Source organism: Giraffa tippelskirchi, chromosome 3, assembly GCF_054371585.1.
Source record: "Giraffa tippelskirchi isolate mGirTip1 chromosome 3, T2T-mGirTip1v1.2.pri, whole genome shotgun sequence".
NCBI lineage: Eukaryota > Metazoa > Chordata > Mammalia > Artiodactyla > Giraffidae > Giraffa > Giraffa tippelskirchi.
This window is the reverse complement of record NC_137277.1, coordinates 156,161,087-156,187,834: the sequence shown is the minus strand read 5'-3', so window position 1 is coordinate 156,187,834 and position 26,748 is coordinate 156,161,087. Positions and strand designations below refer to the sequence as shown.

General features: G+C 36.1%; 1 protein-coding gene across 4 annotated transcripts; it reads left to right on the top strand.

Moving 5' to 3' along the window:
• Positions 1-26,252, top strand: MYL1 (myosin light chain 1). Of its 4 annotated transcripts, XM_081582733.1 has the most exons (8): positions 12,262-12,334; positions 13,068-13,092; positions 13,347-13,374; positions 20,630-20,773; positions 22,515-22,688; positions 23,143-23,220; positions 25,067-25,109; positions 25,932-26,252. In XM_081582733.1, the coding sequence occupies exons 5-7, from the start codon at positions 22,517-22,519 to the stop codon at positions 25,093-25,095; spliced, it is 279 nt and encodes a 92-aa protein (XP_081438859.1). In that variant the 5' UTR covers positions 12,262-12,334; positions 13,068-13,092; positions 13,347-13,374; positions 20,630-20,773; positions 22,515-22,516; the 3' UTR covers positions 25,096-25,109; positions 25,932-26,252. The 4 variants fall into 4 exon arrangements, with proteins under 4 accessions (XP_081438855.1, XP_081438859.1, XP_081438858.1 ...); XM_081582729.1 differs by lacking the exons at positions 12,262-12,334; positions 13,068-13,092 and adding an exon at positions 1-267; XM_081582732.1 differs by lacking the exon at positions 13,347-13,374 and having other exon boundaries at positions 23,158-23,220.
• The last annotated feature ends 496 nt before the right edge of the window (positions 26,253-26,748 follow it).

Here is a 26,748-nt window from a genome sequence, read left to right as displayed (position 1 = left end):
ACTCTGGGTCCACCTTCAAGACACTGGGCTGTGGATCAACCAAACCACCACTCCTCTTCCAAGAATCACTTTGACGGGTTCTTTTGGAGGTGCTCCTTCTCTCTCTCTCTTTTTTAATCCATCCTTTTAAACAAAATGGCACCAAAGAAGGAAGTAAAGAAACCTGCTGCTGCCCCCGCCCCGGCCCCGGCCCCGGCCCCTGCCCCAGCACCTGCGCCTGCACCTGCCCCACGCAAAGAAGAAAAGATTGACCTCTCTGCCATCAAGGTAACAAAAAGGGTGAATTGTTTGGTCACTGAAACATCTCTTAACAGTGGGGAACACTAGAGACTTGCAGAGGGGCATATTTTTCATTGAGAGGAATGAAACTACTAAGCAAACTGATAGATCTGAGTAGAGGAGAACTCTGATTTTAAAAAATTTAAAACCAAACTGCAGCATATAATTTCAGTAAAATTGTTACGAGTATGGCATTATATTTGAAAGCTGTATTTGCTGTACTCTTTGTTTTCTGTTTCTTTTTCCCCTCAATTGTCAAAGTCTATGTTTTACAAACATTTAAACCAATGGTTTCTTTTTTTTAAATAAAATCTGAGGAAACTGGAACTCTTCCTTAAAACTACATTAAAAAGAAAGTTTCAGTCCCTACTTGTTTCCAAAAGTTTAAAAACAGCTGATGACCCAGTTGTCCTAGATGTATTTGACAGCTGCTTTATTTCATTTGAAAAAGAGATTTTTGCAACTCAAGTTAATTCCCCCTTCAGCTTTGCTTAATAAAATTTGATACATTAAATGAGATCTCACTGCAGACAACTATGCACTCAAGTGTTTCAGTGACTATAACTGTCATCTTGCTTATTTATATACAGCATTTAATTCAGAATGTGAGTTGCTTTTAAATGAAACTAACCCCCCACCACCAATATTGTAAAACTTGTTAGTTATATGGCTTTGAGCTTATGTCTTTGAGCTCTTCCTTGCATACTGATCTTGAACTAAGGAGAATGTGATTGATTTTTGTGTCAACACTTTGCTGTGATCAAAGTTCTCAACTGCTGAAAGGTTATCTGCTTTTGGAAAAATGATGCTATGGATGCGCCTGTTACTTCTCAGTGATGTGACCTATCAAATGTGCACTGTCTCTTCATTCACTGGGCTCTGATTGGTCCAAATGACAGTTTGAAAATCTTCATCAAGGGAATCCTGCCTTATATGGAAAACTAGTAGCTGAAAGTGCCTAGGAGGTGATCATTTCACTGAAGCCAAAAGTTCTATGCTTAATAAATGGGAATTTTGCTAACTTAATCCTTGTTAGCATTTAATATGTTGTTTACTTGCAACAATCAAGCTAACCTATAAATAAATAATTCATTGACTATTTTAGTATACTTGTAGATATTTAAAATATTTTGACAAAAATATTGAATTAGATTACCCTTAGATGTATGTGATGATATTAAGTAAATACATTTAAATTTTTTACAGTAGTCCAGTTAAACCTGAAATTTTATTTTTCAAAGTAGAAGTAGATCTTCATAGATATTTTATCTTGAGTTTGTAAGTCACTGAAGTCATATTTGAAAAAAGTTCATCACAGAATCTAATATTGGTTAGGAACTATTCTTAATGAATATCCACTTAGGAGAAGAAATGAATGTTATGTCTTCCAATAAATGTTTTTGTATCTTGAGGACTGTATGCATACAGTTCATTAGGAGAAAATCAAATTTTTCATCTCTAGAAATACTAGTTAATGTATCTTATACATGCACACTGACTACATTATACAATAAGCAAGATTACAGACACTACAATAATTTCGACTGCCTCTATTCTTTGACTCTCCATTTTATATTAACACTAAAGATATAAATCACTGTCAAAGCAATTCCTCTTTATATTTATCGTAATTTATAAGACAATATCACCCTTTTGTATCTGGGACTACAAGCATTTGGAAAGGAAAAAAATGTGCCTTCTTAAGGAGAAAATGAAGTATCCCACTAATGAAAACAGGCATTAATTTTCTTCCCCAAGGAACTGTGTAAGAATAAGTAAGTAAATAAAATTTTAGTTTAGCAGATAAAAGTCTCCAAGAAAAGACAAGTAAGGAATCATTTTTTAAATCCAAAAGTTAAACTGATTGCTTCTTCATGGCAGAGAAGTGATGCTTTTCTGTATCTTGAAAAATGGTTTTTCCTTTCATCTGTATCTTGAATTAATGCTACTGTGAGCTAGTACAAAGAAAAAAAAAAGGAATTTCTCCTAGAGAGTCTCTGTAAGGATAGGATATACTCCATCTTCACTATTTCATTGTAGAATGAGAGAGGTGATGGATTTTAACAAGGGACACAAACCAAAAAGGGACTTTAAATGAATCTTGAAGAAACATTATCTTTCATTCAGAGAGCTCATTCTTAATAGAAAGATAAAAAAAAAAAACAGAATTGAAATATATTTTTGTGAAAGAATTTAAATGGCTTTAATGATATGTATTCAACAATATGATATCAGTACATATTTATACATATGATAACATAGCCAAAGAATGTGATGCAACTTGAGAAATTTATAAAATCTAATTTCATCCCAATAGTTAAGAAGACTAATTAAGATGTGCATTAAAACATTTCATATTATGATGTTTTTAATCACTCAGTGATATTTCTAGATATATTACCTCATATAAGTTATAAACTTTTTTCAAAATGAACTTTAAAGAAATTAATAGAGCTAGTATATGTGTTCATTAACTTTCTGAAAACTCGATAAACGAAAAAAAACTTAATTGGATTTTACACTGTCTTTCATAAATCATATAAGATTAGAAATCTAGCTGTTCTTTATACTTTGAGTAGGGCTGAAGTTTCAGTGGAACTATCTTTGTGTAGTATAATCATAGCAATCATAATATTTAATCCCTCAATACTATCCCAGTTATGTTACTAGCCATATATTTGACTCTCCATAAACTGTGAACAATATGAATTGGTTTTATCAATTTCTTAAATATGTTTTCCAACTTAATTTCCCACTTTATTGGTTATTTGTTTAGGATGTCTCTTTGGTTGTTCTGAAATTAAACCTTTGATATTTTCTGAGGGATGGCTTACCTGATATGCCCTTGTCCCATGGATTTTCTATGAGTATCCTTTTCAAACACACAGTTATGCTGATATCTGAGCATTAAAGCTATTGTTCTGGGTGGTTCTAAGCACTCTTTGCTTTCAGAGAGTGATACTTTAGAACATTGCCCGACAGAATTGCAAATGTAGGAGGTAAAATCTACCATGAGTTTAGCTGCAAATACAAACAAGATTTAACACCTGTTGCCCAAAGCTACAACCAAATGAAATAACAGAAGTAGATAAGCAAAGAGATGATCATTTGCCTAGATTTTAAAAGATCTTCACTTTAAGCACATTTTTTGCATGATGCATGCCTTAGCTGGTATGTCGGGATTGCTCTGAGGTGATTAGACTTTGAGTATGTTTGTCATTGTGCTGCTTAAATTTTAATTCTTGTAGTCATACTCAGTCAGGTCATCCCTGACAATATACTGTGGGCAACATTAAAAAAAAGTTGTAAAGGTACAGAATGCATTGACAGAAACTCGTCAATAACAAGTCTCACAGCAACAATTGACCATGTGTTTGGGAAGACTTAAACTTTCAATTTAATGGATAGGGTGGAAATATAGCATTCCCAATAAATGTATCTCTTTACTGATGAGTATTTAGTGGAGGCAAATATTATGTATTCATTGCAAGATCTGACTTGTTCTGGTCCAGGCAGGTATAGGATTTTTGGTGTTAATCTATAAGTTATTTTTTCTCATCCCTAACAAAGCTAGGACTTCCCTTGTGGCTCAGCTGGTAAAGAATCCACCTGCAATGCGGGAGACCTGGATTAAATCTCTGGGTTGGGAAGATCTCCTGGAGAAGGGAAAGGCTACCCACTCCAGTATTTTGGCCTGGAGAATTCCATAGACCGTATAGTCCATGAGGTCACAAAGAGTCGGACACAGTTGAGCGACTTTTACTAACTAAGCTAATACAAACCCAGTCCCACTTAGAAGAATTGTTGGAAAAATAAATGAGCTCATAGCTTATGAACAGGTTTGAATATTATAAAGCTCTTTTAATAATCAATATTTATTATGAATTTATTCTGTGCCTAATTATAATATTTAATAGTCAAAACATTACACTCAGGTTGTTTTTAGCTACATTTTGCAAGAAACCAAGCCTAAATGAAGTTCAATGTCAAGACCATGTTCAAATAACAAGTATGTGATAGATCTAGGATATAACCTACCAGGATAAATCCAGAGTCAACTGTATTAACTGTTTCCTAAACTACCTCCTGTTATAAAGGGTAAGTTGCTGTTTCCAAGAATGTGGAAAGGAGACTTTTTTGCTCTTAAGGATGAGGGTAAGAGTGATCAATGTAAGAGTGACTCTCATGTTGCCCTGCACAGCCCTCTACAGCCAGGGGAGGAGTTACAGGCACCCATCAGAGCTAGTTCATTGAGACCTTTCATCTTGGCAATTGATTACTGTTCTGTTTTTCTCAGCTTTCCCTTATCTTAGCACCTGTTGCTGACAGGTTAGGCGTTCTCATTTACAGATGGAAGGTGAGGTATTAGGATCCTAGAAAGACGCCCTAGTCACTGTGGTCCAGCTTCCTGTAAAAAGTTGTAAATGGAACATGGATATTAAAAATGCAGTTATGAGAGTAGACTGGTAATTGCCAGGGTGGGGTGGGGATGGGAGAAAAGAGTGAATATTATCAGAGGGTACAAACATGCAGTTAAAAGATTACTGAGTTCTAAGAATCTAAAATACAATATAATGACTATAGTTAACAGTACCATGTTGTATACTTGAAAATTGCTCAGAGAACAAATTTTGTGGTTTTCACCACAAAAAAAAAGATAACTATGTAATATGATGGTTATATTAACCAACTAAACTTATTGTGGTAATCATCAAAATCATCATGTGTTAAATCATTATGTTGTACACTTTAAACTTATACAATACTATATATCAATCATATTTCAATAAAGCTGGAAAAAATTATACCAAAGTATATTTAAATGTTGTTACAAGTAGTGAAACTTATTGAATTTTAAAATAATTTTGCTTTTGTTTAATTAAACATGCACTTGTGTCAAACCTGACATGCAAATTTTGCCATCAGACTAATATTCTAAGAACAGTATGGGTTTATGTTTTGTTTACAAATAACTGGAAATCTCAACCAAATATTCTTTGGGGTGATACAAAGAAGCATAATGCCACATGTATAATGATGAAATCGTAACTGTCTGAGGAAAAGAAAGAGGGAAAGAAGACATATAGTCAACTTCTAATTAGAAGGACTATGTGAAGGTGTAAGTTGTTTCCAAGTTTTCTTCACGTAATTTTAAGAATCTGTCTTATTTTACCCTGGCCTTTGAATACAGCTAGAACGTCAGCGAGTTGCAATATTCATCCATTTGTGGCATGATTGTAACTTCAGAAGCAAATCAAAAGTTATTTGAGACTATCACCAAGTATTGGTATCAAGTTTCCACTTTGAAACATCTACCCTGTAAAAGAAGAGCACAGGTGGAGTGGAGTGAGAAAATATTAAAGGGCATTCGGTAACTCTGTCCAAAGTTATATTTTAAATAATATTGAACTGGATAATGTCTTTGCAAAGTAAAGGCAGTTTGGAAAGGAATAAGAATGTTCACCAATAATTAGTGAATAACACTTTTAATTTCAAAGATTAGGAAATTTTTGCAAGACAAGGAGACCGCAAAGTGACAGTGCCAAATTTAGCCTCTCGACATTTTAGTGCTGCGAATGAACCCCCTGGCAAGTTGTCTTTAGAAGCCTTTCCATAATTACCCAGCATTAAGCACCATCTGACTCATGGAAATTGTGGCAAGGATTATATTTAGTCTGCTGATACTACACTTTTTTCTTCTTCTCTCCATACTAGAATACTTTTTGTATGAAAAGGAGATCTTCTATAATCTGTTCCTATATCAAGTTCTGCAGTTTGTTTCTCCTCCCAAATGAGAATCTGGAAGGCAAAAATTGCAGTATACAAGTAGTAATGGCTTCAATTATACTGGTTAAAATGTAAATTATATAGATGATAAACTCTTGTCATCTTAACCATAAATCAATAATAGTGGATTGAAGCCAGAGCAGAAAATTTTTTCCTTAAGATAAAACTACATCTTATTCAACTTGACCTTCTTCCTTTCACTGTGGCAAGTGAGGTTCTTTGTACCTAGTTACGTACCCAATGATATACCATCTTCTGATATAAGTAAGATATAAAACACTCATTAGAACAGTGTTATGAAATTTTGCTTTGCTCGACTCTTTATCTAAACTGGTTCAAAGTAATATATCAAATTTTTAGGCAACTTTTTTCCATGGAAAAAAGCAACTTGCTGTAGATACTACTGAGAAAAGGAAGAAAAACTCAAAAATTATAGAACCACAAGCAATCCTAGAAACCATGCAGAATAATATTTCTTATTTAGGGGAGCTATAACCCAGAGACATTACTTTACCAACAAAGGTCAGTCTAGTCAAAGCTATGGTTTTTCCAGTAGTCATGTACAGATGTGAAGTTCGACTGTAAAGGAAGCTGAGCACCGAAGAATTGATGCTTTTGAACTGTGGTATTGGAGAAGACTCTTGAGAGTCCCTTGGACTGCAAGGAGATCCAACCAGTCAGTCCTAAAGGAAATCAGTTCTGAATATTCATTGTAAGGACTGACGCTGAAGCTGAAGCCCCAATACTTTGGCCACCTGATGCGAAGAATTGACTCATTGGAAAAGACCCTGATGCTGGGAAAGATTGAAGGCGGGAGGAGAAGGGGATGACAGAGGATGAGATGGCTGATGGCATCACCAACACAATGGACATGAGTTTGAGTAGGCTCCGGGAGTTGGTGATGGACAGGGAAGGCTGGAATGCTGCAGTCCATGGGGTAGCAAAGAGCAGACTTGACTGAGTAACTGAACTGAACTGATAACCCAGGTAAGAGAAGTTATTTAATCAAAAGACATGATTCATTACAGAAGCGCCGGAACAAAATTTTGAATACCTCAAGCTCTAGGTCTTTTTCCACCCTATCAAAAGACCTGAATTCACCAAAGTAATAATGTCAATATTCATATATCCCTGTTGTCACAAAAGGAAGTTCTACTCCAGAAAAGTAGGAAAAAGAAGATACTTATAATTCCTTAAAATACATACACAAAGACTTTTATTCTAATGCTCTTATTTTAAAAATAAAAAGAGGAAGGAGAGAACATAAACACAACTTGGATTTTTAATTAAATTTCGCACAAATGCACAAAGTAGAACAGGAGCAACTCAAGAAATCTTAGATTAGTTTATCAACTATTGACAATGGGAAAGCTGATGAGAAATCCAAAGAAGTACAGACTTAGGTTACATTTTAAAATTTTTATTAAAATTCACTTAAACTTCTCTGTTTTGAGTGAATTCAGGTGACTAGTCTAGGCATCCTAAGCACAGAATCACTCATTTCTTCTTCTGTTTGATCAATTTATCCAATATAGCCATCTCTTCTCTCTTATATTAGACAACTCAGGCTGGTACTGTATTCTCATTGCTCTTAATTTCTCCTTTTTACACCATATTAGAGTCACCAGGCTAAATATATCCTTTGTTGAAATAAAAAGTGCAATAAAATAAATTAAATTAAGTGAACTGTTCTGAAGCACAAAACTCTCAGAGTTCCAAAATGGCACTTCTGCCAGCCTTTTACAATAATTCCTCATAACTCTAAGGTTGGAGTAAAAATAATTAAGCTTTTATTAGGGTTTGCTTACATCCAAGTTTTTGTTGTCCCTGCTAGGCATTAAATCAACGAACGTGCAACAATGTTTTCTAGATTGAAAAGTGGTTAAAGTAAGGTCTACTTAACCTTACCAGTCATTCTCCTTTGTATCTAGCAGTGATGATTAAGCTCTTTAAAAACCACAGTCTATCTTTCTTCTTAGGGCATTAGTCCTCAGCACTCAACATCACATATCTCCCAGATCATCTTTAATTATAGCTCTTTGTATTATACTTAAGATTAACATACATCCTTCCGACAGCCTGTTTGAGTAAATGCATGTTAATATTTTTCCTATAAATCTTTCTATATACCAGCAGCTTTGTCTTGTCTTTAGTCAGTTAACCAAACCTCATGATTACTATCAGAAAAATATTTCTCAAAGTGAGAAACAATCTGAAAACATTGCAATAAAAATCTTTTTTAGTACCAGTATCTTGTCTACTACATATCTAAATCCAATACTGTTTACTACATGAATCATAAAAATGTGAAATGTAGTTATTTTACCAACAGTCATTTTAGTATGTAGACTAAAATGAAAAAAAAAAAAAACGCTTTAAAAAAATAGGGGATGGTCAATTAGAAGTCCTGATCATAACATTTATATAAAATCTAAAGAAATGTTCTGGAAGTATAAAGGCGTATACATCAATAAGGGCTTTCCTTTGGCTCAGAGTGAAAGAATCTGCCGCAGTGCAGGATATGCAGGAGATGCAGGTTCGTTCCCTGGGTCAGGAAGATCCCCTGGAGAAGGGCATGGCAACCGACTGCAATATTCTTGCCTGGGGAATCCATGGACAGTGGAGCTTGGCCAGTTTACAGTCCATAGAGTCGCAAAGAGTCAAACACGATTGAAGTGATTTATCATGCACGGATGCACATAACATCAGTAATTTTAAATGAGCAGGCCTACTAACTATGTGCCTGGCAGTTCTAGGTGCTGGAGATGCAGTACCAAAGGAGAATGAGTGCATGAGTGCCCCCTCCTCTAGAATGTAAGCTCTTTAAAAGAACTGACAAGGTCTCTCCCCACCAGGAAGATAATATTCTAGAGGAGGAAACATGTTTGAAGGAGGAATTTACTGTACACCTGTTCTGTGCTGTGCTATGTGCTAAGTCGTTTCAGTCGTGTCTGACTCTTTGCAACCCCTGGACTGTAGCCCGCCAGTCTCCTCTGTCCATGGGATTCTCCAGGCAAGAATACTGGAGTGGGTTGCTGTTTCCTTCTCCAGGGTATCTTCCTGACCCGGGGATCGAACCTAGGTCTCTTGCATTGGCAGGCAGATTTTTTACCACTAGCACCACCTGGGAAGTCCCTGTTCTAAAGATTTTAATTTAATGAAAATTCTGTTGAGTATCTAATGTAGACAAGGTATTGTATAGGATCATGGGGGACATGATCTAAGAATAAGGCAGGGGCAGCACTCCAGGAGGGAGAGGTTGGCTCACACTCAGGTTCACATCATGGTCCAAGGGAACTGATCTCCAGTAGCAGCCTGTGCTTCCCAGAAGTTTACAATCAGGAAGGTTAAACATACTGAAGTGGGAAAAGGAGTTTAGACAAATAGAAAGGTTCTTTCAAGGGTTTTGAAGGATAACTAATTTCCAAGAAACAGAGATGACAGGAGAACATTTCAGATAGAAGAGACTTAATCTAACTTTCAAAATAAAATGATGCCATAGCAAACTGAGTCCAAAATCAGCTGACATTTTGTATTCATATCATGCCTTTGTGCAAGGGGTTGATTACTTCATCGTTATAACACCCAGGAAGAGATACAAGTGAAAGTTTTTACCATTTGTCAAAGTATGAAAGTGTACCAGAGAATAAATATCATCTTCCATTTATTCTATGAGGCTAGTGTCTAGGTCTTTTGACTTTTAAACTACAGTTTATTCTCTAGACTAGACTAGACTATAGCCTTCTCTACCATTATCAATAGCTTTTTTAAATGTTTACTTTCCTCAATAAGCATTAAAAAAATCAAACTCTCATTCTCTATGTGATAAATATATGGATTAAAAACTAGAGTGAAGTAGTGTGATAACTGCCTCCATTATATTTTAATAAATGATAAACTTTTACGTAGTATGCAAGTGGCTATGAATAACTTGTTTATAACATAAATACAGCTATTAAAATGACTTTCCAGTTTACATGACAGATTTTACACACATTGTATTTCATATGTGTTCAAGGACTCATTTTTCTATCTGAAAAAAAGAAAATGAGCATTATGTAGGGTATGTGATGGACATTATATAGGGTAACTTTGATGATTTACTAAAGAATATGATAGTTCTGAAAACTGATCATAGGGCAATTCAAATTTAATGACACAATACCTAAAACTAAAACAAAGAAAGATGGTATGCTGTAATGGCTTTAATTTGTGCATCAAATTCATGAGACTCCAAATTACAGTTATCGAAGGTGACAAATTTCCACCTTGGTCCCTCTCTTTCATTTTCCCCTAATGATTCAAAGGATTTAAATTTTTCTATTAACTTCTATTTCCCAACAACCTTTCAAAATGTCGATCTATTCATGAAAATATGTTTATATGGCTTCTAATACTGTTTCAGTTATACTTTCAATCCTCATTTTGGGACTCAGATTCTATGAGATTTTCTTCACTACTTGCAGACTTTGGACAAAAAAAAAAAATGACATACATTTAAATGTTGATTTCTTTCTAAATGGCTTGGGGGTTAGTTGCAAAGTATACATCTGTCTAGCAGAGGGAGACTAAGCTTTTTGTGATCATTTTCTTAAAAATAGTTGCTAAAACAGTACTTAAATTGGAATTTACCTCTAACATTAGTTATGCCTTGGAGCTGCTTTAAGTATATAGAAAACTGACAAACATGTCTGAGTTTTAGTGGACATCTAGACTGATCTTTTCCCAATATCATTCTAGAAAGTGTAGGAAATAGGAAATTACCTATTTTCACGTAAGCTGCCATGAAAACTTAATACCAATCCCATGGACACCTTTAAAATTCTCAGTTACAACTTTGCATTTCACAGCCTTTACTTTGGATTCTTTTGGTTCTCAGTCTGGTGACTGAGTCACAAAATGTTTGACATGACAGAAAGGGAAACAGCATGTTCTAGTAAGAAAGTAAGCAACATTTATAAATTTTAAAAGACTATGTATAGAATGAGGAGAAGGCAATGGCACCCCACTCCAGTACTCTTGCCTGGAAAATCCCATGAACGGAGGAGCCTGGCGGGCTGCAGTCCATGGGGTCACTGAGTCGGACACGACTGAGCGACTCCACTTTCACTTTTCACTTTCATGCACTGGAGAAGGAAATGGCAACCCACTCCAGTACTCTTGCCTGGAGAATCCCAGGGACGGGGGAGCCTGGTGGGCTGCCGTCAGTGGGGTCGCACAGAGTCGGACACGACTGATGCGACTTAGCAGCAGCAGCAGCATGTATAGAATGAGAGGAAAAAGAACACAAAATGGCCCATCAGCTTTCCCTCCTAGAAGAATTTCATAAATTCAAAAAATATGACTAGTCAGCCACCATCAAGAGAACAATGCATGCTCAGTCACTCAGCTGTGTCCAGCTCTTTGCGACCCCGTGGACTGTGGCCTGCCAGGCCCCTCTGTCCATGGAATTTTCCAGGCAAGAATACTGGAGTGGGTTGCCATTTCTTTCTCCTAAAGAGAACAAGGAAGAAATCTAATACCTACCCCTAAGGTAAGAATACTAAGGAAGATTACTGAAAATGGAGATTAAAACCATCCCTGGCTTAAATGAATTCTATACTTCGGAGAGTACAACGTGCAAAAGAATGGTCTTTAGTTGGAGATTTCACAAACTGACCAAATTTTCACTTGGTAGGACCTTAAGAAGCACATGGAATGTGTGTGTCCCTTTCAAGTCCTCTGAACTTTACCACAGGGACAGAGCTCCAGAGGCTCTTCCTTCTATAGCAGTTGCCATTTGAAACCCCAAACCAGTCCCATCCAGTAAGTTCCATTTATACCCAAACTGCTGACTTAAACCTTGCAAAGTCCATAATTCACTAAGAGAAGAGGTCAGCCGGAGTCTTTCAAGAAATTCTAAGTCCCTCTGCCACTGAACAAATAAGAATCTTCTTCAAGGAAGACACTCCAAGAGACTATCTCAGGGGTAAAGACCATAAAAGTACTGATAGGCATTGGTCTCACCGTGGCCATCCACTCTTAGGTTCTGATTTCCTAAAAATAGACCTCAGGGTACAGATCTCTCCTTCCCTTTGCCCTAAGAAAGTTAAAAAACCCTCCAAGAGGAGTGGCTACTTCTCTCTGGAACCTGATGCTAGCTGTGACGTCACAGCTTCTCCAGAAATAAAAGGCAGCCTCAGCAAGGGAGGACCCACTCAGGGACTGGAGCGGCCCTCAACTCACTCTTCAGCTTCACCACTGTCTGCAGCCCAGCAGCTCCATCATGGTGGGTCCTACAAGAAAACTATTTGTAATTTATAGGCAGATATGATAGCAGATAGGAATGAAATGGAGGAGAGAACATACTCAGTGTGAGTCTATAGAATCTACTTTTGGTTTTTATCGAGATATGTTGAGGATAGACAAGATTAATTCAAGCTATTATGCCAACTAGAGAAATACATCTTACTTGCAAAAGAAGTACTTTATACTTCACCAACTTTCTATATCTCATAAGGTTTATTATATCTAAATTTAGGGGGAAAAAACCTGCAATTATAACAAAATATTGCACCTTAAAAAAACAATCCAATGATGCTGATAACTAAAATTAAATAAACTACTTTTGATGCATTGGGTAAAACACACTAGTTAAATAGAAGAAATACTTAAAGTGATCTTTTTAATGCAGTGTGTCTGTAGTTCTTAATACAGTGTATCTATACTAGACATATCTTAAATGCACCATAGATTATGATATTGTTCCAGGAAGAATTTGATTTAACGTTTGTTAAATTATTGACTCATGGGTTAAGATACAGAGATATATTCCCTAACTATGTTTTGCAATAGCTTTTTATTTTTCCTAGATTCAAAAGTATCCTAAGGCAAACTTATTTTATTCTCTGACACCTACATGGCTTCCTAAAAACCTCAGAGCAGAGAGCACTCCCTTCTGTCAATGCATTTGAAAGAGTTCTAGTTGTTTCTTTCTTTCTTCCTCTCTCTCGCCATTGCAGTCCTTCAGTGCTGAGCAGATTGCTGGTAAGTGAATTGAGCTTCTCTACTTCAGAGGTAGGCAGAGCACTGCTCAGTTTCTGAAATTATACTCCTCGCCAAGGCATGTTACTGTGTGGCTCAAACTGTGAGTATCCAAGCTATGCCTGAACTCTGAAAAGTAGGCATACTTTTTGAGCTTACTTTGACGATTACTCAGGGAATGAGCTTGGATACATTTAAAAAATCAGGACATTTTTGTTTTGTTAAAATATTCTTTGTGGTTAATTTCTTTCTAACAGATCGAGTTCTCTAAGACACAGCAGGATGGTAAGTTTAAACGATATAGTTGTTAATATGTGCACACTCATAAAGATGGCATGTGAGAAAACCAACTCCCTTGAGATGAGATTAGCTCTTTCTAATTATTCCCACTGGTGCTGTCACTCTAAATATAAATGCTCTCAATCCCTCTAAATATAAATTCTCTCAACATGAACCCTTCATCTATAATCAGTAATCAAAGGTTTAAGCAAACAAAAGCTGAACACCACAAAATAATTCCTTGTATTCACTGATTTCTAAATAGAACTAATTTGATACAGTAGGTTATACCATACATATACCCCCAAAAAGGATGTGGATCTTGGATGGATGATTTGTTAATCAAGTCCCTAAACAGAAATTTGGCAGGTCTAAATTGTTCACTTTAGAAAATAAAATTGATTATGAAACTGCCCAGTTATCAAATACACATGATTTCAATAGGCACCACAGTGAGTTGAGAGAAATAGAGGGTGAAGTGGATTTAGGGGGAAAGTACATTCAGAGATAGAGGGGGAAATGATTTATTTTAAAAAAAAAAACTGCAGAAGGAACCTTAGACATCTCCTAGTCCATCTTTAGAGATGCAGGACCGGCTCTCAGAGAGATGAGACTGACTCAAAGATCCAAAGAATTAATGATAGCATCAAAATCAAAACTAGCTGAATTAATTAGGAATTTATTTCATAGAAACAGTTTCTAATTACAAGACTGTAAGCTCTGGAGATTCAAAAGAATCTGAATAGTTTCACTAACACTTTCATTGTTTCTTCTTCAGGTCTTTAGATCTAAGAGATCCCACGGCCTATGAATCTTGTTTTTTTACTGGAAAGTATAGGACAAAATGTTTTATGGAAAAGAGTCACATACTTAAATAAATTGAGACAAAAATACATCTATAGTAAGAATGAAATAAAATAAAATTTTAGTTATATAATTTTGTAGAAATATTGGTCATAAAAATAAGTATGTGTGTATTATATATTTTATGATATATAATATAAAAATAATTGTGAAGATACTCATAAGTATATAATTATAATTATACTCCATTCTATACCTAAAGGAGTCAACATTTTTCAGCTTCTTCTTGAGTGTCAAGAATATCTCACATTTGGACATCAGTTAAAATATTTCAAAAAAGGAAAGAAAATAAAAGGATATTTGCTATAGTGCAGACTTATATATATCTACTTCATGGTCAATGCCTTCATGTAGACAAATTAGATGATTTGATGACTCAGCTCAAGATCATTTGACATTGTACTAAAAGAACTAGTTTTTCTTTGAAAACAGTTGGTAATTCTGCTATGGTTTGCTTGATTTTTAATCTATTTTAATTAATGATGCTGCTACAATATCTGTTACTATATCCCAGTCCTCTCAAATATCTAATTTACAGTGTCATTATGACTGCCAAACTATGGTAGAACCAAGCAACAGAACACTTAAAAAACCTTTGAGAGACTTTTAAATTAAAAGGAAATCTTATATTTTAAGAAATAAATAAAGGCAAACTTTGTTTGTTTCCTCCTTCAATGATTAGCTTTTCTCACAGCTGTTCTATTTGAATATGTCACAAGTTCGGAGTAAAGAAAAGAACACCAGAAAATTATAGCATTCTAAAGGTGTAAGTCCTGAGCAATACAGAAAAGTTGCCACTAGCCACATGTGGCTTTTTAAATTTAACCTGTAATTAAGTAAAAACAAATGCATTTAAAAGTCTACTTTCTGCTTTGCATTAGTCATATTTTAATGCTCAAGGGCCATGGGCAGCTGGTAGCTACTACCCTTTTGGGAAGCCTAGATACAGAACATTTCAATCATCACAAAAAATCCTAGAACTGTGTTGTTCTAGACTAGGGGCTGGCAAATTTTTTCCTAGAGGGCTAAATAGTAAATATCTAAGCCTTTGCTGGCACTACAGTCTCTGTGGAAATAACTCAACTCTGTCCCTGAGGTATGAAAACAGCCATAGACAATACATAAATGAACGGGCATGGCTATATTCCAATCAAACTTTACTTACAAAAAGAGGTGGCCAGCCTGTAGACAGTCATTGGCTAACCCATGTTTTAGACTCTTCAAGGGAATAACTAAGCTTTAAAAATCTGGAGTAAGAAGAGCAATATCTTTCTGTTCTTGGTCTTTAAATCAACAAAAGAGTTGATGTCAAAGAGATTCCATTACAGCCCATAAAACCCTATTTCTATATCAGCATCTGACCAGGGTAATAGGGAGCCCTCTGAGCAATCTGCTTGAAAGACTGGAGCCAGTAGTAAGAGCAGTTCAGTTTCACAATTCCCTTAGAAAGATGAAAAATCATATTTGACTAATGACCCCACAGGACCTACAGCATGTCTTTTAACTAAGGGAAATTATCTGTGATGTCAGTTTGAATAGAAGTTGAGGGGGATGTTTCAGCAAAGAGTGGTAACATGATCTATAGTTGATTGTGAATTTAATATCTAGTAGTCTTAGATTAGAGGATGAAGGGATAGTTAAGATATTTTTCTGAGTAATCTACCTAGATATTATCTCTTGATCTGAGGCCACTAATGGCATAAAAGAATGCTTTCACTTCTACCAGCTCATTCACAAATGAGTTTTTGAGGGTTTGTATTAAACTCCAACAGATCACCATCAGTACTTTTAGGTTCGCCAGAAAAATTGATTTAATTTAGCTTTGTAGTTTCAATTAAAATGTTTTTCAGTTTCGTTCAGTTCAGTCACTCAGTCGTATCCGACTCTTCGCAACCTCATGAACCGCAGCACGCCAGGCCTCCCTGTCCATCACTAACTCCTTAAGTCCACCCAAGCCCATGCACGTCGAGTCGGTGATGCCATCCAGCCATCTCATCCTCTGTCGTCCCCTTCTCCTCCACCCTCAATCTTTTCCAGCATCAGGGTTTTTTCCAATGAGTCAGCTCTTCGCATCAGGTGGCTTAAGCATTGGAGTTTCAACTTCAACATCAGTCCTTCCAACAAACACCCAGGACTGATCTCCTTTAGGATGGACTGGTTGGATATCCTTGCAGTCCAAGAGACTCTCAAGAGTCTTCTCCAACACCACAGCTCAAAAGCATCAATTCTTCAGTGCTCAGCTTTCTTTATAGTCCAACTCTCACATCCATACATGACCACTGGAAAAACCATAGCCTTGACTAGACATACCTTTGTTAGCAATGTAATGTCTCTGCTTCTTAATATGCTATCTAGGTTGGTCATAACTTTCCTTCCAAGGAGTAAGTGTCTTTTAATTTCATGGCTGCGGTCAACATCTGCAGTGATTTTGGAGCCCAGAAAAATAAAGTCTGACACTGTTTTCACTGTTTCCCCATCTATTTCCCATGAAGTGATGGGACCAGATGCCATGATCTTAGTTTTCTGAATGTTGAGCTTTAAGCCAACTTTTTCACTCTCCTCATTCACTTTCACCAACAGGCTCTTTAGTTCTTCTTCACTTTCTGCCATAAAGGTGGTGCCAACTGCATATCTGAGGTTATTGATATTTCTCCCGGCAATCTTGATTCCAGCTTGTACTTCATCCAGCCCAGCACTTCTCATGATGTACTCTGTATATAAGATAAATAAGCAGGGTGACAATATACAGCCTTGACATACTCCTTTTCCTATTTGGAACCAGTCTGTTGTTCCTTGTCCAGTTCTAACTGTTGCTTCCTGACCTGCATACAGGTTTCTCAAGAGGCAGGTCAGGTGGTCTGGTATTCCCATCTCTTCCAGAATTTTTCAGTTTATTGTGATCCACACAATCAAAGGCTTTGGCATAGTCAATAAAGCAGAAATAGATGTTTTTCTGGTACTCTCTTGCTTTTTCAATGATCCATCAGATGTTGGCAATTTGATCTCTGGTTCCTCTGCCTTTTCTAAAACCAGCTTCAACATTTGTAAGTTAACAGTTCATGTATTGCTGAAGCCTGGCTTGGAGAATTTTAAGCATTACTTTACTAACATGTGACATGAGTGTAATTGTGCGGTAGTTTGAGCATTCTTTGGCATTGCCTTTCTTTGGACTGGAATGAAAGCTGACATTTTTCCAGTCCTGTGGCCACTGCTGAGTTTTCCATATTTGCTAGCATATTGAGTGCAGTTCTGTGTATTCTTGCCACCTCTTCTTAATATCTTCTGCTTCTGTTAGGTCAATACCATTTCTGTCCTTTATTGAGCCCATCTTTGCATGAAATGTTCCCTTGGTATCTCTAATTTTCTTGAAAAGATCTCTAGTCTTTCCCATTCTCTTGTTTTCCTCTATGTCTTTGCATTGATCACTGAGGAAGGCTTTCTTATCTTTCCTTGCTATTCTTTGGAACTCTGCATTCAAATGGGTATATCTTTCCTTTTCTCCTTTGCTTTTTGCTTCCCATCTTTTCATAGCTATTTGTATGGCCTCCTCATACAGCCATTTTGCTGTTTTGCATTTCTTTTTCTTGGAGATGGTCTTGATTCCTGTCTCCTGTACAATATCATGAACTTCCATCCATAGTTCATCAGGTATTCTATCAGATCTAGTTCTTTAAATCTATTTCTCACTTCTACTGTATAGTCATAAGGGATTTGATTTAGGTCATACCTGAATTGTCTAGTGGTTTTCTCCACTTTCTTGAATTTCAGTCTGAATTTGGCAATAAGGAATTCATGATCTGATCCACAGTCAGCTCATGATCTTGTTTTTGCTGACTGTATAGAGCTTCTCCATCTTTGGCTGCAAAGAATACAATCAATCTGATTTCGATGTTGACCATCTGGTATGTCCATGTGTAGAGTCTTCTCTTGTGTTGTTGGAAGAGGGTGTTTGCTATGACCAGTGCGTTCTCTTGGCAAAACTCTATTAGCTTTTCCCTGCTTCATTTTGTACTCCAAGGCAAAATTAGCCTGTTACTCCAGGTGTTTCTTGACTTCCTACTTTTGCACTCCAGTCCCCTATAAGGAAAAGGACACCTTTTTTGGGTGTTATTTCTAGAAGGTCTTGTAGGTCTTCATAGAACCATCCAACTTCAGCTTCTTTGGCGTTACTGGTCTGGGCATAGACTTGGATTACCATGATAGTGAATGGTTTGCCTTGAAAATGAACAGAGATCATTCTTTCGTTTTTGAGATTGCATCCAAGTACTGCATTTCAGACTCTTTTGTTGACTATGATGGCTACTCCATTTCTTCTAAGTGATTCTTCCCCACAGTAGTAGATACAATGGTCATCTGAGTTAAATTCACCCATTCCAATCCATCTCAGTTCACTGATTCCTAGAATGTCAATGTTCACTCTTGTCATCTCCTGTTTGACCACTTCCAATTTGTCCTGATTCATGGACCTAACATTCCAGGTTCCTATGCAATATTGCTCTTTATTTGCTCCTAAATCCATAGTAGCACCTCTTTCTGTCTTTTTGGTGTGCACTTCTTAATTTTGGGTTAATGTAATCCTGAAAGCAGGACTTCCCTGGTGGCTCAGAGCTTAAAGCGTCTGCCTCCAATGCAGGAGACCCAGGTTCGATCCCTGGGTCGGGAAGATCCCCTGGAGAAGGAAATGGCAACCCACTCCAGTATTCTTGCCTGGAGAATCCTATGGACGGAGGAGCCTGGTAGGCTACAGTCCATGGGGTCGCAAAGAGTCGGACACGACTGAGCGACTTCACTCACTCAATCCTGAAAGGCAAAACCAATTCTATCAAAGGAAAGTGACCAAATTTAGGGCAAGTAAGCCATAGAGTGGGGCTTCCCAGGTGGCACTAGTGGTAAAAAAAAGCCTCGCCTGCTAGTGCAGGAGACATAAGGGATGTGGGTTCAATCCCTGTGTGGGGAAGATCCCCTGGAGGAGGGCCAGGCAACCCACTCCAGTATTTTTGCTTAGAGAATCCTGCAGACAGAGGAGCCTGGCAGGTTACAGTCCATAGGGTCACAAAGAGTTGGAGAAGACTGAAGTGACTTAGCACACACGCACACAACCAACAGAGGGACTATTATAAAAACAGACAACACTTTTAAAATGTGTACTTACATACACACATGAATACAAGAAAAACTAGAGAAATCTGAGTAAAATAGGTGGACTCTATCAATGTGAATATTCTGGTTATGTGAATATTCTGGTTATGTGAGTATTCTGGTTATGTGAATATACATATATATATAGCGTATATATATCACATAATATAATTTTGAAAAATGCTACTATTGGGGGAAATAGTATTTTCCCCCAGACAAAGTATTTAAGAGATCTCTTCATATTTCATAAAATTGCACGTGAATCTACAATTATCTCCATAAAATTTTAAATTAAAATATGTATCTGCATAATAAAACTAATATAGAAACATGTTATCGTATGTAGTACCTGAAAAATATAAAGTTTAAAGCAATCACTATAGCAATAGATTCAAATAAATATGCTTCCTTCTGACTCTGTTACACTAGGAGCCTATTAAAGTCATGCATTGATGGTTAAAGGACACCAGAGAACTTAGAGATTTGTGTCATCTTTCTAAAATTGTCCTGAAAAATGAAGTTACTCCTGAAGAAAATTAGTTAAGAAGAGAGTCTAGGAAGTTTGTACCTCAAGAGAAGTTTTTCTATATAGCTTGAGAAGTTTGGGTTAACCTCACATGTGCCAGTGAAATTGCTTGGTCATGTCTGACTCTTTGCGATCCCATGGACTGTAGCCTACCAGGCTCCTCCATCTATGAAATTTTCCAGGCAAGAGTACTGGAGTGGGTTGCCATTTCCTTCTCCAGGAGATCGTCCCAACCAGGGGATCGAACCCAGGTCTCCCTCATTGCAGGCAGACGCTTTACTGTTTGAGCTATCAGGGAAGCCCAACCTCACATGACACAACCCCAATTGAATATTTGTTTTCTTGAAATTTTGTTAACTTTGTTAATTATATGAGGGCTATGAGGAATTCTTAAGATTTCTCCAGGCATCAAAATTTCTTAACCCAGTCCTGTTCCCAAGGCAGATGAAGGAGATATGAACAAATATGGTGAGGATTCTCAATTTCCATATCTAATAAATAATAACATGTGACTTGAAATTAGAAATGCTGCTTTAAAACAGTCCCAAAATGAAATGTCAAAAGACGTTTGACATTGAACTCAGAAAAGGGAAATTCCAAAGATAGCAACTTAAGAGACTGGCAAAAGTTATAAAATAGAGGAGAGTTTGAATTGGATCCTTGATGAAGTTTGGGTTCCTTTATAAGTTTGAGGCAGAAAAAAAGCAATCAAATGTTTCTTGCTTCTTGCAGAATTCAAGGAGGCATTTCTCCTGTTCGACAGAACAGGTGATTGCAAGATCACCTTAAACCAGGTTGGTGATGTCCTTCGGGCTCTGGGCACAAATCCCACCAATGCAGAGGTCAAGAAGGTGCTGGGAAACCCCACCAATGAAGGTAACCATATGTTTTTCCAAGAACCTGGGAGTGTGTGTGCATGTGTGGGAGTGTGTGTGTGTGTGTGTGTGTATAAGAGAGAGAGGGTTATTGAGAAACAAGTTCCATAGAATAGGATTTAATTTACTCCTGATGGTAACTGTGTTTCATGGCTATCTAGTCTCAGTTTTTTCCTCCATAAGATAAATTAACCTTACTTTGAGAATTCATAAGCATAATTTCATGTTAATAATGAAAGGAAATAATACCTAATGCTAATATTATCATCATCATGCTATCTAAATATACCCTGCTTCTGTGACCATCTTAAAGGAAACTTGGCTATCTTAATTAAGAATAGACAGATGATACCTTAATAAAAAATTATAAAAAGAATTAAAAATCTTAAGCCAAAACCTGCATTCAGTTGCCCAAGGAAAATCCTAAGGCAAAAGCTAGTGATATATATAAGTGGCAAAACTGCAGAGGTCATTGCTGGGTAGAGTAATCTAGTCATTAGTCAACAACAAGAAAGTTTTTTCTAGTCTCATGGTTCATGGCAAAGTATAATAGTCTTGGAAAATACCACTCTGAACAAAACAGAAGAGACAAAACTGAAGTTTTTTTCAAGTAGATATCTCAGTTTATCTTTATCATATGGAAAATAAGGCTGGGAAGGCAATCTCTTTTTTCTAGAAAAGACCATGTTCCTTTGTTACAAAAGAAAAATATTTAATTTAGAAAAAAAAATTACCTCTAAATCAGTCTGCCAGAATTTTCCTCAAATTATATTTCCTTTAGACAAAAATGTCCACATAACTCATTCAAAAAGTAGCTGAGAGCATCAGATAAAGTGAGAGCTCAGTTAGCCAAATTCATTCTTAAATGCCATTTTCTAACTTTTCAAACTTCTGTCTTTAATGGAATTATTAGATAAATGTTCATTTATTTAGCATTCAAATTTAATTTTCTCAATATTACTCAATGTACTAGATTTCTACACTACGAGAAAAGACTGGTAAATGGAATTTTGATTTATGGGTACATAACTTTGTCTATTTGTGTACATCTGATTAGTCTGTTTTATACTTTTGCTATGAATACCATTTACCTTGTCAGAAGGTTACTAAAGAAATTCTTATCATCTCCAGACTTCTAAAACTACAAAGATCACAAAGTATTTAACATGCACATTCTTCTCATAGGCTTCTTTTTTTTAATTAAAATTTAAAGAAATTGAAAGCGCTGCAAAAGCTCAAACAATGGTGGAATACATATTAAAGTTCAGCTAGGTTTTGCTATATTTATATAGGTTTGTTATCACTATATTTCTATACTATTTCCCTAGTATTTATATTTATTAATTGACAGTACTAATAAAATAGTAGCCAACACTGATCAAGCACTCAGTTTGTCCCAGGTACTACAATAGACTGTGCATTATTACCTCATTTAATGTTCACAAGCACTGCAAAGTATCTCTTTTGAAAGATTAAAAAGTTGAGGCACAAAGAGGTTAAGAAACTTGCCCATGATCACATATTTGTAAATGGTGAATTAAGGATAAAAGCTCAAGCACTAGGACTCCAGAGGTCATGCTATTCTCTGTTACGTACTTTCTGTCAACAGCCATTTACCAACTGAAATTTAAGCTGTATGAAGATCTTTCTGATGATCCAGAATGAACATTCAAGCTTAATTTGTAACTCAGTGGTGGCATTTTATGATAGCTGATAACTCTCCAAATTGCAATTTCTTTCAGAGATGAATGCCAAGAAAATTGAGTTTGAACAATTTCTGCCCATGTTGCAAGCTATTTCCAACAACAAGGACCAGGGCACTTATGAAGACTTTGTTGAGGGTCTGCGTGTCTTCGACAAGGAAGGCAATGGCACTGTCATGGGTGCTGAACTTCGTCATGTTCTAGCCACACTAGGTAAGAAAAATTCATTTCAGTGGACTTAATAGGATAGAGTATGTAGGAAGGAGCATGACTTAGGGGAATCATGTTATAACCAAAATAAGCAGGGGGAAAGACTACAAAGGGAAAATGAAAAGGAATGGTCAAAAGTTAATGACCATTTCAATTAGCCTCAATGTCAGTGAGTTTATTTGGGGGAAATGGTCTTAATAACTTGAATTATTGGTTATGAATAACTAACACACGGCATTGTAGTTCTTATAGGATAGAGTGTGGATGATCAGGTATAATGTGCATTTAATTCATTTATTCATAAACAATTTATTGGCAAACTTCCTGCCAAAGGAACAGGAAAGTCTTGGTGTCTATCCCACAAGAGGTCTCCAGGAGTCCAAATTTTATCACTTACAGTGGAATTTTGAGAATATTCTCTGGCTTTCTTCTTGAACAAAGAGTTTTGTTTCATCAGGTGAAAAGATGAAAGAAGAAGAAGTGGAAGCCCTGATGGCAGGTCAAGAAGACTCCAATGGCTGCATCAACTATGAAGGTATAATTTCATGTGCTCTGGTGCTTACAGCAACTCTGAACAGATTGGGTTGATGGCGGATGCCTTTTGAGTTTAAAACAACTTATTTTTCTCTACTCTCTTATTGAACATACACATGTTATTTACTATCAACCAATTACACAATAACCCTAAAAAGATATCTTGTAAGGATCTGACTATATACATAAACTTTATTTCAGTGGGTTTTAACATTTTTGTGCATTGTTATACAGATTAAAATGTATCTTTACTTTTTTATTAGATTAAAAAAATTTTTTTTAATTTTTAATTGGAGGAAAATTGCTTTACAAGATTGTGTTGGTTTCTGCCATATATCAACATGAATCAGCCATCTTATTAGATCTTCACAACACCTCTGTAAGACAGCATCTGTGTCAGAATAAATTTTAATATTAAATTTAATATTAATTCTTTAATATTACAGTTGGAGATATCACAAAATCCTTTACAGCAAGCAGTGATGAAAATGATGAATTTGAGTGCCGAAGATGTTTAGCTACTTAGTGAAGATCACATCATTAATAGCAACGCTGGTGCTAAAATTTAGTTCTCCTTATCTAGTGTTCTTGCTTAAACAAAATTTATCTCATAGTATCCAATTATCTATTTCCCGCCACCAGTTTATGGCAGCTTCACCCAGAGGGTCTGAAAAGCAATGCACTGCCCAAAATAAAGATACAAGATAAAACTGCATGATATAACTTGTAAATTTGAAATGTTGCAATAAAACTGAGAAACTTATCCACCCTCCCAAAAAGACTAATCTCACCACATCTCAATAAACTGTTGATAGCTTTAATGTCAATATGGACTTACAAAGTCTAATAACTTGGATAAAGTAAGAAAAGAAACACAGAGGGGAGAAGAAGGGAGGGAAAAGAAATGGAAATGACAGAAGAGAAGACAGGAAAGGATAGAAAAAGAAAATACTCAGCCAAGCATATCTGTACTGACAATCTTGGTTAAACTTTACTTTTTTCTATAAACAACATTTTACATTCAGTTATTGCCATAAGTGGGAAGGTCACCTGAAGAAGGAAATAGCAACTCACTCCAGTTTTCTTGCCTGGAGAATTCCATGGACAGAGGAGCCTGGCAGGCAACTGTCCATAGGGTCACAAAGAATCAAACACAATTAGCAACTAAACAATGACAACAAAGAACAATGTCCAACAGTATAGAATGCATCAAATAGATTTTGGTACATCTACACAATGAAATTCCCCACAGCTCTAAAAATGAACAAAGACACCCTTATTTATGGTTATGGTAATATTTCTAAGACAGTACATTATGCAGTGAGAAAAATAAGAGCAAAGGGGCTTGTAGAACAGCCACCATTTGTGTAAAAAAATTATATAACATATATTTGTATTTGGGGGGCTTTCTTGTAGTTTAGATGGTAAAGAATCTGCCTGCAATGTGGGAGACCCGGGTTCACTCCCTGGGTTGTGAAGACCCCCTGAAGAAAGGAAAGGCTACCCACTTCTGTATGCTTGCTAAGCAAGCATAATAACTCCACCAACTTAGCTATAAAGAGGAACTAGATAGCTAGGAGACAGTGGTGAGGAACATTTTTTGTTATAAACTCTTTCATAATTTCAAGAAAAACATTTAACCACGCGAATGTAACACTTAAAAAGCTAAACTTACAAAATCAGGGGTAAAGCCATAAATCTAGTACTAAGAATAGCGGGCTATACAGAGTTTAAATAAATAAACTCTAGAGTTACAGCTAAGAATAATTAGAATTAAGTTAACTTACCATACTGCTCTTTTATTAAATTTGACTCTTTTCTAACTCTAAACTGTTTTGTCCCTACAGCTTTTGTCAAGCACATCATGTCTAACTAAATGGAGCTCTCAAGGTATCTATCTGTTCCCTCTTTAATATATAAGGCTTTCTCAATATTGTATTTAATGTAAAGAGTTATTCATATTAGTTATTAGTAGTTAGAATAAAGAATTATTCATATTAACCAGAACTCATTAATATAATTAATATTAATGAGTTATATTATTATAACTCCTTGAGATGGGTTATTTAGAAACAGATTATTTTTGTATAAGTGTACAAGCAAAAACTTTTGAAGTTTTTACTTCCATTTATAGACCATATCAAGGCTTCCCTGGTGGCTCAGTGGTAAAGAACCCATCTGCCAATGCAGGAGATGTGGGTTCAATCCCTGAGTCAGGAAGATCCTGTAGAAAATGAGATGGCAACATGCTCCAGAATTCTTACCTGGAAAATCCCATGGACACAGGAGCCAGGCAGGTTATAGTCCATGGAGTCACGAAGGAGTCAGAAACAACTCAGAAACTAAACAACAACAAATAGATCATATTTTTATCTGTACTATAATTATGCAGTGGAGAGTCAAGAAACCAGAGAGTAGTTAATTGATTTAATTGGAACATAAGAATAATAAAAGCATTATCCTAGGTTCTTTGAATAACTCTAAACTGTATTAAAGTAGTTTTTAATAATTACTGCTCTAGAAAACCGTATTATCACAGTCCAAAGTGCAGCACTTGAAACCAGGTTTGTGCAGCAAGGAAATGCCATCCCTTGGAACTGATGGTTCATTTTGTGCTTTTTTCTTCTTTTTCACTTTACATTATTTCCTTCCCCATTTTCTTTCTGAAAAGATGCAATCAACATCTAATTCTTTTTCCCTTTTCCTTTATAGATCAAGAATTGTTTATGAAGACTGGCTGAAACTTATTTTAAGAACACCCATGACTAACTGTCCAAATCTGTTTACCATCATTTAGAAAAACAAAACAATTTATACTATTCGCAGCACACTGAAGGACTCCCTGAATTTTTATACATTTTATGTTTCTCTCTGAATTATGTTCATACCACACAAACCAAGTGTCTGCTGATCTAGACAAGAATGGTGAAATCCTGACAATCTCAGATCCAAGCCCTGCTCTTTATTTTCTACCATGGGTCAAAGAACATCTTTAAAATAATAAATCAATAAATAATTTTGGTCAGTCTGGAATGTTCAAGTTGCATTGCATTTTTATCTTCCTGCTTAGAGAAACTAATTTTTCAAAATCCCAGTTCTTTTCTTAATGTTGATGAATTATAAAATTTTAAGAGAATAATTACAGTCTATAGAGCAATAACAAACTAAATAATAATGATAATCATATATTATTGAAAAAGCAAAATAGGAAGCTGAGGAAATTCAGATAGAGATAGTTTAATATGAATTATACAGGCAATTTGGCCTTCCCAGGTGGCTCAGTGGTAAAGAATCCATGTGGCAAGCAGTAGAAGTGAATTCAATCCCTGGATTGGGAAGGTACCCTGAGAAGGAAATGGCAACCCACTCCAGTATTCTTGCCTAGGAAATCCCACAGACAGAGGAGCCTGGGGGGCTACAATCTATGGGGTCTCAAAAGAGTCAGACACGACTCGGCAACTAAACAATAACATCCAGGCAATTTAAGTGAAAGCAGGTTTCTTCAGCTTTGTGTAAATCATTGTATACA

Bases quoted from the DNA above. Each gene is read 5' to 3' on its own strand.
- MYL1 (XM_081582729.1), top strand. From the start codon at position 136: ATGGCACCAAAGAAGGAAGTAAAGAAACCTGCTGCTGCCCCCGCCCCG. The intron at 268-13,346 runs GTAACAAAAAGG...TCTTTCTAACAG, and splicing joins TTGACCTCTCTGCCATCAAG to ATCGAGTTCTCTAAGACACA. The intron at 23,221-25,066 runs GTATAATTTCAT...TTGTCCCTACAG, and splicing joins TGGCTGCATCAACTATGAAG to CTTTTGTCAAGCACATCATG.